This window comes from Suncus etruscus, chromosome 6, assembly GCF_024139225.1.
Source record: "Suncus etruscus isolate mSunEtr1 chromosome 6, mSunEtr1.pri.cur, whole genome shotgun sequence".
NCBI classification, from domain to species: Eukaryota; Metazoa; Chordata; class Mammalia; order Eulipotyphla; family Soricidae; genus Suncus; species Suncus etruscus.
The window spans coordinates 24,434,955-24,447,665 of NC_064853.1; the positions used below are offsets into that span (position 1 = coordinate 24,434,955).

The 12,711-nt window shown below is 41.9% G+C and overlaps 1 protein-coding gene across 1 annotated transcript in view; it reads right to left on the minus strand.

Moving 5' to 3' along the window:
• The window catches only part of TCEANC2 (transcription elongation factor A N-terminal and central domain containing 2), a 59,184-nt gene extending 46,716 nt beyond the window's left edge, over positions 1 to 12,468 (minus strand). The window contains exon 1 of the mRNA XM_049775049.1: positions 12,334 to 12,468. Coding sequence (XP_049631006.1) covers positions 12,334 to 12,435 — 102 coding nt within the window. The 5' untranslated portion in view covers positions 12,436 to 12,468. The remainder of the gene's footprint in view (positions 1 to 12,333) is intronic.
• Positions 12,469 to 12,711: the final 243 nt, after the last annotated feature.

Here is a 12,711-nt window from a genome sequence, read left to right on the forward strand (position 1 = left end):
TTTCCCATTCAAATGTACACTACATGAGCTCAATTGGGTATCACTTTTATTGAATGTGATAAGGCTTTGGCAAAATTACTTGTAATAAACTGATAACAGAAGTACAATGGTCTTAATATTCCAAGATTTTTAAACCTCTGCTGCTTGAAATTCAGAAACCTTCACTTGGTCAGATTACCCTACAGAGGAAAGAATATGGAATCAGATTGTCTAGTTCAAATTCCAACTCTGTCACTTACAGCTGTATGACCTGGGCAAATTACTTAATCTTTCTGTGTAGTAGATTCTTCATCCATAAAACATCAATGATAAAAGCATCTGTTTCACAGAGCTGTTATTAGAGGTTAGAGTTCATATATGTAAAGCACTTAGCCCAATTCCTGGCCCAGAGTAATGGGCTCCATGACTCTTAGATAATCATTATTTAAAATTTTTAGTTTAGTTTTGTTTTGGGGTCATACATGGTGAGGCTCAGGGTCACTTCCAGTGGTATTTAGGTGAACATGCAGTGCTGGGGATCAAACCCACAGCCCAGCCTAAAAAGCATGCTTTCCAGCCCTTTGAACCATCTCTCTGGCTCAATAGCATAATTATTACTACTATTTTATTAACCATCATCATCAAACTCACCTTGGAGCCACCATTATCAGTCTAATATTATCATATAAAGATCTCCCTTTCCATCTATAAAAAGAGGAAATCATGAGTTTTTACTATATGCCTGGTGTGTCTGTAACTCAGTCCCCTATTCACTGCTTTTTTTTGTTGCTGTTTTGGCTACACCCAGTGGTGCTCAGGGTTTGCTACTAGCTCTGTGATTAGGAATCATTCCTGGCGGGATCAGGGGTCCATATGGGGTAAAGGGGAATCTAAGCCAGGTCAGCAGCATGCAAGGCAAGTGCCCTATCCACTATACTATTGCTCTGGCCTTATAACTCAGCCTTTCAACATATAGTTGTTTTTTTTAAGCTGTCATAACAACCTTTCCTGCTAGTCAGTGTTATTTCTCAAGTTGCTGAGGAGGAAACTGAGGCTTAAATATTCTGCTGATTCTCATAATTAAAAAGTGAAACTAAAAAAAATAAAAACAGAAGAGACAATCATGAGATACTATAGCTGGGCCAAAACAGGCAAGTCAGGTCTCAGGACCCTGATCTCTGAAGCCTGCTCAGAATGGTGGTAGGCAGAATCCCTGCCCTGCTGGAAGGCCCAGCACCACATCCACACCCACTTCCTCCAGCATATAAACAACCACTGAGATGTCATGCTGCTGACCCATTCCCACTACACAGCTCCTAGAGAGCATAGCTGCAGCTGTGGTCATATAATACCTCCAAATTTCACAGCTCTGACAGCCCAGTAGGAGCTCAGAAATTTAGATAGTAAAGTTGTGGAGAAGCCCACAAAGCTCAGCGATTGAAAAAAATAACATAGATGGCTCAACTAGCACCTAACAGTTGAGTAAGTTCTTGGACAATGACTTTAGTAACACCATATGCTGTAATAAGTAATATAAAGTAAATTATTTAGTGCCTGCTAAGGGGACAGGTTGGGTGTATGTAGAGGGTGAGCTTATGGGTAACTGAGGACATTGGAAGAGGAAAGGTCACACTGGTGGTGAAACTAGTGGTGGAATTTTGAATATCTAAATCGACTGTAGTAAGAACAGTTTTATAAATCGTGGTGTTTAAATAAAATTTTAAACATTAAAAATGGGGGGGGGTACAATGGGTTTGGAAGAATAATGCACTGTCTGAAAACTCCTGCCTTGCAAATATATGGTCATGCCCCAGTGCCCCACATACCCATCCTGGCAGCTTTATTGTCTGCAAGCCCTGGCACCACAAAGGATTTGCAGCCACAGCAGCCAGGTACATGAGCTCCTGAAGAAGGGTTACAAATCCTGGTGAGCGTGTGTGCAAGCACCACAGCCTGATGGGTGACCTTGGCAAGAACTACAGCTGAAACAGCATGAACCATAGTCCAATATGTGTGCAACTCATATTAAACTCATCATAAAGACAACATAAATAAACAAAATAAAAATAAATACAATTTAAAAAATAAAGCACATGGGTCGTAGGGATAGCATGGCGAATGGGGCATTTGCCTTGCATGCAGCCAAACCAGGTTCAATCTCTGGCAGCCCACGTGGTCCCTCGAGCCTACCAGGGGTGATTTCTTGAGTCAGAAGTAAGCCCTCAGAGTCACTAGATGTGACCTCCAAACAAACAAACAAAAAATAAAATAAAAATAAAGGGTGATGCCAGGGAGTAGAAATGAGTCACCTGGCAGAGAGTGAGCCTAACTCTCTAGAATTCACACTTTACACTTTGTTTTTGTTTTTGAGCTATATCAAGCTGTGTTCAGAGGCTACTTGTATTATATTGTTAGGGGTTCACACCCAGCTAGATATGGGGCACCATGAGGGACCTGGGATCAAACCTAGGGCTCTTATGTGCAAAGCAGAACCTCTCTGAGCTTTGAGTCATTTCCCTGACTCTAGAATTCTTTTTTTTTTTTTTTTTTTTTGGATTTTGGGTCACACCCTGCAGTGCTCAGGGGCTACTCCTGGCTCTCCTCTCAGAAATCGCCCCCAGCAGGCTCAGGGGACCATATGGGATGCCGGGATTCCAACACCCATCCTTCTGCATGCAAGGCAAATGTCCTACAGTTGTGCTATCTCTCTGGCCCTAGAATTCATATTTAAATCAATATGCTTTTAATCTAACATGTCTGCTAATTGAAGGAAAGAGAACAAGAACAAGTATTGTTCTCTTTGAATGGTTTTGTTACTACGTCCTTATACTCAGTCAAACCTCTCCACCCTTTTAAGGCACAATGCAGCACTTTCTCTGATCACTGAAGCAGACACGGAGATGTCTTCTCTCTTAACCCCCCTTTTTATTTTGGTGAAGGATAAGGTGGGGGGTTAGGATCACACTTGGCAATGCTAAGGAACTATTTATAGCTGTGTTCAGGAGTGACCCCTGGCAGTGCTTGGAAAAGCACATGTGGTGTTGGGGATAGAATCTGGGTTGGGGGGCCGGAGAGATAGCATGGAGGTAAGCATTTGCCTTTCATTCAGGAGGTCATTGGTTCGAATCCCGGTGCCCCATATGGTCCCCCGTGCCTGCCAGGAGCAATTTCTGAGCCTGGAGCCAGGAATAACCCTTGAGCACTGCCGGGTGTGACCCAAAAAACCAAAAAAAAAAAAAAGAATCTGGGTTGGTCATTTGCAAGGTAAGTGCTTTAACATCTGGTTCCCCATTTTTGGGATTGGGTCATACTCAGATCTGGGATTATTTCTTATTCTGTGCTCAAGATTATCCCTGACAGTGTTCAGGGGACCACAGTGGTGCCAGGGATTGAACCTGGGTCAGCTGCAGACAATACAAACACCTTGTCCTCTGTATTATTTATCCAACCTTACAACGACTTTATATCTGTGGGCCAGACTGCTGGTCAAGAAAGGCTCACAGGAGAAAATCTATAGATTAAGAAAACAACAAAGTGTTTCTCAAGATCAAATAGAGAGGAAGGGAAGAAGAGGGATTTTATTTTTAGTTTTTAGTTTTGGGACCATATAGGACTGTATCCAAGACTTATTCTTAGCCTGAGCACAGGGTTCACTCCAGATAGAGTTCAGGGGAACACATGGAATGATAAGGATTAAACCTGGGTTGGCCCCATGTAAACACTCTACCCGCTTTCCTCTCTCTCTAACCTCCAGAGCTGAGGTTTTATCTTCAGCAATTGGGTTCTAGATTCTGCATTCTTATTCTTTATTATTACTCTATTCAGTGGTCCTCAAACTATGACCCATGGGCCACATATTGTATTTGTTCCTGTTTTGTTTCTTCATTTCAAAATAAGGTATCTGCAGTGTGCATAGGAATTTGTTCATAGTTTTTGTTTTTACTATAGTCTAGCACTACAATGGTCTGAGGGACAGTGAACTGAACCTCTGTTTAAAAAGTTTGAGGACCACTGCTCTATATTATTACACTATAATAAAATGAGAAATCAATTCTAATCTGGGCAAGTAAGACAGAACACAGGCCTGAGAGAGTTCAAAGGGGTGAGCTCCTAAGAATCTGAGAGACAGTAAAGTATATAAATGTGGCCAACCCAGGTTCTAGTCTTGACATCCTACATGGTCCCCCGAATACCACCAGGAGTGATTCCCTGAGTGAAGAGTCATTAGGAGTAAGTCCTGAGCAACACCAGGTATAGCCCCAACACAAAACGAAAAATAAAAAATACAAAAGCAAAAATCCAAAGGGTTGAGCTCATGCTTTGCATGTGGGAGGCCTGGAGACATTTTTCTTAATATTTATTTTTAAAATTGAACCATTGAGAAATACAGTTACACAGTTACAAAGTTGTTTATGACTGAGTTTCAGTCACACAATGTCATTCATACAACCCTATCCCTTCACCAATGCACATTTTTTGCAACCAGTGTCCATAGAAGAGACATGGGCTTGATCCCCAGCACTGGGAACAACTTCTGGGCATAGATCTGGGAGTAGCTCCTGACCACAGTTATGTGTGGCCCCAAAATGAAACAAAACAAAAAAGATAGAGGTTTTTAAAAAGGGTGCTGTTATTCCATTTCTCCCGCCAGGTCAGGACCAGTGTGAAGCATAAGGGCACTTCAGTGTTACTTCACTTTTTATATCTCATAGAGAATGTGCAAAGAAATCCTAATTTTAGTCACCTAGATATACAACCCACACAAACACCTCCAAATTGCAAAAATCACAATGGGAAAGCAATGCAGAACACCACCACACTTAGTGAGCAAAGGTGGTGGTGGCCCTGAAGACTCAACCAGTAATAACCAGCTATATAATTAATGTCTCTGATAAGGATTTAAGAGAGGAAATATTGAAGATGTTCAAAGAGCTCAAAGAAACAATGGAATGGATAGCCAATAAAACACAAGGGTAATCTGAGAGTAGAAATGAGAAAACTAGGGGCTGGAGAGATAGCATGGAGGTAAGGCATTTGCCTTGCGTGCAGAAGGACAGTGGTTTGAATCCTAGCATTCCATATGGCCCACCGAGCCTGCCAGGAGCGATTTCTGAGTGTAGAGCCAGGAAAAACCCCTGAGCACTGCTGGGTGTGACCCAAAAACCAAAAGAAAAGAAAAGAAAAGAAAAGAAAAGAAAAGAAAAGAAAAGAAAAGAAAAGAAAAGAAAAGAAAAGAAAAGAAAAGAAAAGAGAGAAAGAAGAAAGAAAGAAAGAAAGAAAGAAAGAAAGAAAGAAAGAAAGAAAGAAAGAAAGAAAGAAAGAAAGAAAGAAAGAAAGAAAGAAAGAAAGAAAGAAAGAAAGAAAGAAAGAAAGAAAGAAAGAGGGCCCGGAGAGATAGCACAGCGGTGTTTGCCTTGCAAGCAGCCAATCCAGGACCTAAGGTGGTTGGTTCAAATCCCGGTGTCCCATATGGTCCCCCGTGCCTGCCAGGAGCTATTTCTGAGCAGACAGCCAGGAGTAACCCCTGAGCATCACCGGGTGTGGCCCAAAAACCAAAAGAAAGGAAGGAAGGAAGGAAGGAAGGAAGGAAGGAAGGAAGGAAGGAAGGAAGGAACGAAGGAAGGGGAGGGAGGGAGGGAGGGAGGGAGGGGAGGGAGGGAGGGAGGGAGGAGGAGGGAGGGAGGGAGGGGAGGGAGGGAGAGAGAAAGAGAGAGAGAGAGAAAGAAAGAAAGAAAGAAAGAAAGAAAGAAAGAAAGAAAGAAAGAAAGAAAGAAAGAAAGAAAGAAAGAAAGAAAGAAAGAAAGAAAGAAAGAAAGAAAGAAAGAAAGAAAGAAAGAAAGGGAGAGAAAAAGAAAGAAAGAAAGAAAGAAAGAAAGAAAGAAAGAAAGAAAGAAAGAAAGAAAGAAAGAAAGAAAGAAAGAAAGAAAGAAAGAAAGAAAGAAAGAAAGAAAGAAAGAAAGAAAGAAAGAAAGAAAGAAAGAAAGAAAGAAAGAAAGAAAGAAAGAAATGAGAAAACTACAAGCTGAAATGACAGAACTAAAGAATCTGGTAGATGAAATGAAAAACTCACTGGAAGACCTTAGCAGCAAAGTAACAGCAGCTAAGGACAAAATCAGTAAGTTTCAAGATGAGATGCAAAAACCCTCTAGACAATAGCAGAAGATGTATAGCCTCAAAATAAAAGAATAGCAGACAAGAGAACTTTGGGATGAATTCAAGAGGAACAATACAGAATCATTGGGATCCCAAAGGTCAGGAAGGCAACGCTGATGAATAAGCAACAGTCAGAGATCATCGATGAGAAGTTTCAAATGGTGAAGGGCACATGCATCCAGATTCAAGAGGACAGAAGGGTCCTACTAAAAGAGACCCAAATAAAAAAAAACTCCAAGACATGTCCTAATCAAGATGACAAAAAGCCAAAGATAGAGACAAAAAGCCCCTAGAAACAATAGATTTGTATATTAAAGAGGCAGGTTATAAAATCAACACATAAAAGTTTAATGCCTTCCTCCATGCAAATAATAAAATAGAAGTGATTTAAAAATAAGCCCATTTACAGTTATACCTCAGAAATTAGGGATCAGCTTAAATAAAGAGGTGAAACACCTATACAAAGAAAACTACAAAACACTACTTCAAGAAATAAAAGAGAACAGAATGAATGAAAATGTATTCCCTCCTTATGGATGGGAAGAATCAATATCATCAAAATATTCCTCAGGCATTATACAGATTCAGTGCAGTTCTTATAAGGATACCATGACATTTAAAAAAAAATAGACCAAATACTACTGACATTTATATGGAACAATAAGTCCACACCCCAAATAGCTAACACAATTCTCAGGAAAAAGTAGACGGGAGGCATCCCTTTTCCCAACTTCAAACTGTACTACAGGGCCCGGAGAGATAGCACAGCGGCGTTTGCCTTGCAAGCAGCTGATCCAGGACCAAAGGTGGTTGGTTCGAATCCCAGTGTCCCATATGGTCCCCCGTGCCTGCCAGGAGCTATTTCTGAGCAGACAGCCAGGAGTAACCCCTGAGCACCGCCGGGTGTGGCCCAAAACCAAAAAACAAAAAAAAACAAACTGTACTACAAAATGGTGGTAATTAAAACAGCATGGTATGATAAAAACAGACTCACTGATCAATGAAATAGTAGTGCTAATTGAGACAGATCATCAAGTACAAGGTCAGTTAAACTTCAATAAAGAAATAAAAAATATGGAGTGGAAAAAGGAAAGCCTCTTCAAAAAATAAGTAGTGTTGGGAAAACAGGTCTATTATGCACAAATTCCAAATAAAAATGGATTAAAGATCTTTCAGAATCACACCTAAATCTGTAAGGTACATAGAAGGAAACATAGGCAAAATTCTCCATGACACTGAAGCGAGAGGCATCTTTTTTTGTTTGTTTGTTTTTGTTTTGTTTTTGTTTTTGGGTCACACCCGGCAGCACTCAGAGGTTACTCCTGGCTCTATGCTCAGAAGTCGCTCCTGACAGGCTTGGGGGACCATATGGGATGCCGGGATTCGAACCACCGTCTTTCTGCATGCAAGGCAAATGCCCTATCTCCATGCTATCTTTATCTTTAAAGATAAAATGCCAGTGACCATGCAAGGGGGAGCAAAGATAACCAAATGGGACTACATTAAATTAAAATGCTTTTGCACTTCAATGGAAATGATGACCAAAATACAAAGACAGTCTAGATATATCAGAAATTATTTGCATACCATTTACCCAGAGAGATTAATATGTAAGATATGTGAAGCACTGGTAGAACTTTACAAGGAAAAAAAATCCAAGACCATTCAAAAAAACGGGAAAAAGAAATGAACAAAAACTTCATCAGAGATAACAATGGCCAAAAGGCATATGAATGCTATTATCATTAAAATATCATTAATCACCAGGGAAATGCAAATAAAAACAAAAATGATCTAACACCTCACACCAGAGAAATTAGCACTCACCAAAAGAACAACAACTAGAGTTGTCATGGATGTGGGAAAAACAGTGACCCACATTTACTGCTGGTGGGGATATTGGTGGCTCCAGCACTTTGAAAGACAGTATAGGCAGTCCTCAGAAAATAGGAATTGAGCTCCCATATGACCCGACAATTCCTGGGAGTATACCCAATGACTCAAAAGCACAATGAAGAAAAGACATCTGTACTCGTATGTTCAGGACAGCACTATTCATAGTAGCAAAAATCTGAAAACAATCCATGTGCCCATGAACAGAGCAGGGCAGGACTGTATAAAGAAGCTATGGCACATGTATACTCTTCAAATGTAAGAAAAGAGGAAGTCATGCAATTTACTAATACATGCACAGATCTAGAGAGTATCATGCTGAATGAAATGAGAGAGAGAGAGAAAGAGAGAGAGAGAGAGAGAGAGAGAGAGAGAGAGAGAGAGAGAGAATGATCTCACTCATATGTGGGATATAATTCCCATCTTCCTGGCATTCCATATGGTTCTCCGAGCCAGCAAGGAGTAATTTCTGAGTGCAGAGCCAGAAATAACCCCTGAAAGCCACCGGGTGTGGCCCAAACCCCCAAATAAAGAAACATAGCAGGGGAATAACTAATGCCCAAAGACAGAAGAGATGAAGCACAAGAGAATTTGTCCTTAGTAGAAAACTTATCACTGGGAGAAGAGGGAGGGGAGACAAAAGTAGGGAAGGGACCACTATGACAATGATAGAGGAAAGTGGTAACTCTGAGTCAGGACTAGGTGCTGAAAGGAGGTAAGGTGACATATATAATACCCTTTCCATAACAGTACAGTATTGTAAATGACAGTGCCCAAAAACTGGGGGAGAGAAGAGGAAGAAAAAGAAAATAATGTGCTATTGAGATGGGGGGGGGCATGAGAGAACATTGGTGGAAGGAAGTGATTCTGGTGAAGATATTGATGTTGGAACATCAATTTGAAACTCAATCATGAATGACTTTGTAATTCTGTAATTCACAGTGATTCAATTAAAAAAATTTAAAGAGCTCTTTGGGAGATTTTGAGAGGTGGAACTGAATGGAATAAAAACAAAAAGGAACTAGGGGTGAGGTGGTTGAATGTTGGGTCTTGGAAGGTCCTGGGTTTATTTTTTAATAGGTCATAAGAAAACACTGAAGGAAGAGGCTATAGAAAACCACAGAAGATTTTTTGTTTTCTAAAGATATATTTCTCTTGTTTAAATGTAGAGGGGAGAAGTTAAGGTATGACAAAATAGGAAGATGAATTAACAGACAATTGGCAGTGCTCTAAGTGAAAAAAAATCACAATATTTAAAGGGGGAAGTGGAGAGGTCAGGACATTTAGGAAGCAGAATTGAAAACCTGAGAAAAAGGGACCAGAGAGATAGTAGGGTGTTTGCCTTGCACGTGGCCAACCCAGGACGAATGGTGGTTTGATTCCCAGAATCCCATAGGGCCCCTGAACCTGCCAGAGGCAATTTCTGAGTGTAGAGCCAGGAGTAACCCCTGACTGCTGCTGGGTGTGACCCATTTAAAAAAAAAAGGAAAGAAACCTGAGAAAAAGAGTTAAAGAATGTTTCTTATACTAGGCCTTGTTATTAGCTATGTGGATGTAAAAGTAAAATAGAAGAAAAAAGAACAGATTAGGAGAAAAGATAATGCATTTAAGGACAACACTATTCCATACACCGTACACTGACTATCTATTTTAAGGATCCCATAATTTTCTTGTGACTTCATCTCATCATCATGTACAGTGATTCTCAACGGGGATGCAGGAGGAACATAGGTAAGTAGTGTCTACATGTTTGTATATATGAGGAGTACGTGTAGTTCAATTATCACCCTCTTCTTCCAGGCAGTCTGAATCATAAACCTGCCAACCACCATCCCTCAGCGAGAATCACTATTCTATTTATATTAGCCAAGATAACTCACAGCAGGCAGGGAGATAGTTTAAGGGGCTAGTATAGACTAGGTCCTCAATCCTGCACGGTCCTCCGGCACTGCCAGATGTAACCCTCAAATTCTTCCTTTCTTTTTTTGGGGGGGCCACACTCAGCAACGCTCTGGACTTAGTCCTGGTACTATACTCAGGGCTTGCTGCTTAGAAGACCATATATAGGGGCCGGAGAGATAGCATGGAGGTAAGGCGTTTGCCTTTCATGCAGGAGGTCATCGGTTCGAATCCCGGCGCCCCATATGGTCCCCTGTGCCTGCCAGGAGCAATTTCTGAGCCTGGAGCCAGGAATAACCCCTGAGCACTGCCAGGTGTGACCCAAAAACCAAAAAAAAAAAAAAAAAAAAAAAAAAAAAAAAAAAAAAAAAAAAGAAGACCATATATAATATCAGGAATCAAACTCAGGCCAGCTATAGGTAAAGCAAGTGCCTTACTTGTTAAACTACTTCTCTAGCCCAAAAATTCATTTGTGTGTGTGTGGGGGGAGCACACCCAGCGGCACTCAGGCATTACTCCTGGCTTTGAGCTTAGAAATCACTCTTGGCAGGCTTGGGGGACCAAGCCAAGGGATGGAACCCGAGTCAGTAGCCCAGGCCAGCTGCATGCAAGGCAAACACAAACACCTGTTGTACTAATGCTCCAGCCCCCAAAATTATTTTTTTTGAATAATGACTTAACTTTTTTTTAATTTTTGTTTTTTGGGCTATACCCTGTGGTGCTCAGGGTATGGTTCCTGGCTCAGTGCTCCTGGCATGCTTGGGGAACTGTATGGGATGGCTGGGGGAATCACATGCAAGGCAAATGCCCTACCCACTGTACTATGATCCCATTCCCCCCCTAAATTCTTTTTAAAAAAAATAAAAGAGCACTGAGCTAAAAGACCTTCAGCACCACTGGGCATGGCCTAATAAATAAAGGTGGGAGTGAGTCTTTTTTTTTTTTTTTTTTTTTTTTTGGTTTTTGGGCCACACCCGGTGACGCTCAGGGGTTACTCCTGGCTATGCGCTCAGAAGTCGCTCCTGGCTTGGGGGACCATATGGGACGCCGGGGGATCGAACCGCGGTCCGTCTCCTAGGCTAGCGCAGGTAAGGCAGGCACCTTACCTCGAGCGCCACCGCCCGGCCCCAAAAACGCTTTTCTTTTTTTTTGGTTTTTGGGCCACACCCGGCGGTGCTCAGGGGTTACTCCTGGCTGTCTGCTCAGAAATAGCTCCTGGCAGGCACGGAGGACCATATGGGACACCGGGATTCGAACCAACCACCTTAGGTCCTGGGTCGGCTGTTTGCAAGGCAAACGCCGCTGTGCTATCTCTCCGGGCCGGAGTGAGTCTTATAATAAAGAAAATCATACTAGTCAAATCCATAAACAGGGAAAAAGCTCTGGGAGCACAAACAGGTGAATCTAGAAGGAGAGACATAACAAAGAAACTGTGAGAAAAATGCAAACGAGATTTGAGAAAATAAGAGAAGTAGCCAGAAGCACTTTTTTGTATCCTGCTTTTTAGTGCAATAATAATTACTCTACCATAATGAGATTCACTGCTGACAGGCTACCTGTTTAAATAAGCAAAATTGAACTGAAATCCTTTAAAACTATGTGGGACTGGAGAATACAGTGGGTAAGGCATATGCCTTGACGGGAGCAGACTCAGGTTCAAAACCTAACATTCCATATGGTATCCCCAGCACTTCTAGGAGTGATTCCAGAGCGCAGAGATAGGAGTAACCCTGAGCATTGCCAGGTGCAGCCCTAAAATAAAAACCGAAACCAAAACAAAACAAAACAAAACAAACAAAAAACTGGGCCCGGAGAGATAGCACAGCGGCATTTGCCTTGCAAGCAGCCGATCCAGGACCAAAGGTGTTTAGTTCGAATCCCAGTGTCCCATATGGTCCCCCGTGCCTGCCAGGAGCTATTTCTGAGCAGACAGCCAGGAGTAACCCCTGAGCACCGCCGCCTGTGGCCCAAAAACCAAACCAAACCAAAACAAAACAAACCAAAACAAAAAAAACAAAAACAAACAAACAAAAAAACTATTCATCCTCTTCAGCTGTACCTATGGAGGTCGTTTGCTACAGATCTGTTGTGAAGTAAGTATATCACCAGCCTTCCTGATTTTGTACAGTGTATAGATTCCTATTTGATCCGCATTTTAATATACCTAGTAGATTAAAAAATGTGCAAGAAAAAGATCACGAAAGGGACTCGCTTGACCAGTTAGCTGAACACAGTATGACCAAAGCAATTAGATGCCAACAGCACAGGGATTGATCAATAGCAGTATTAAAAGGCACAGGAAAAACATACGAAGGATTGGAGAATGGTGTATTAAAGAAAGCACTAAAAGAAAGAAACAAGGCCCAATATGTCCTGGGCATCTTTTCTTAGTCCCAGCTCCCCTCTCACCTTCAGAGATTCAATAGTGGCCTGCTTGTAAATCTTTTCTCCAGGATCTTTCTTCTGAGGACTATTCTGGACTCGAGGTGTCCGAATGACGAATTTATCCATTGCTAGGGGCTTCCAGCGCCAACTACCTCCACGATGCTTCCTTGCGCTCCCCTCGAGAAAGAGGGCAGATTCTAAAATTTCACCGAGACCAGGCAGGGAGATAGCTTAGACTAGAGACACTTGCCTTGCATGCAGCTATCCCCCATAAGCCCCCCTACCCTTGCCCATCATCTCTAGGGGGTCATACTTCAGGCCAATAGCCTGAAAATACCCCTGGAGCATCGCTGGGGTGGGGACGGGTGTTCCCCTAAAACCAACGAAAAGGAAACACACGCA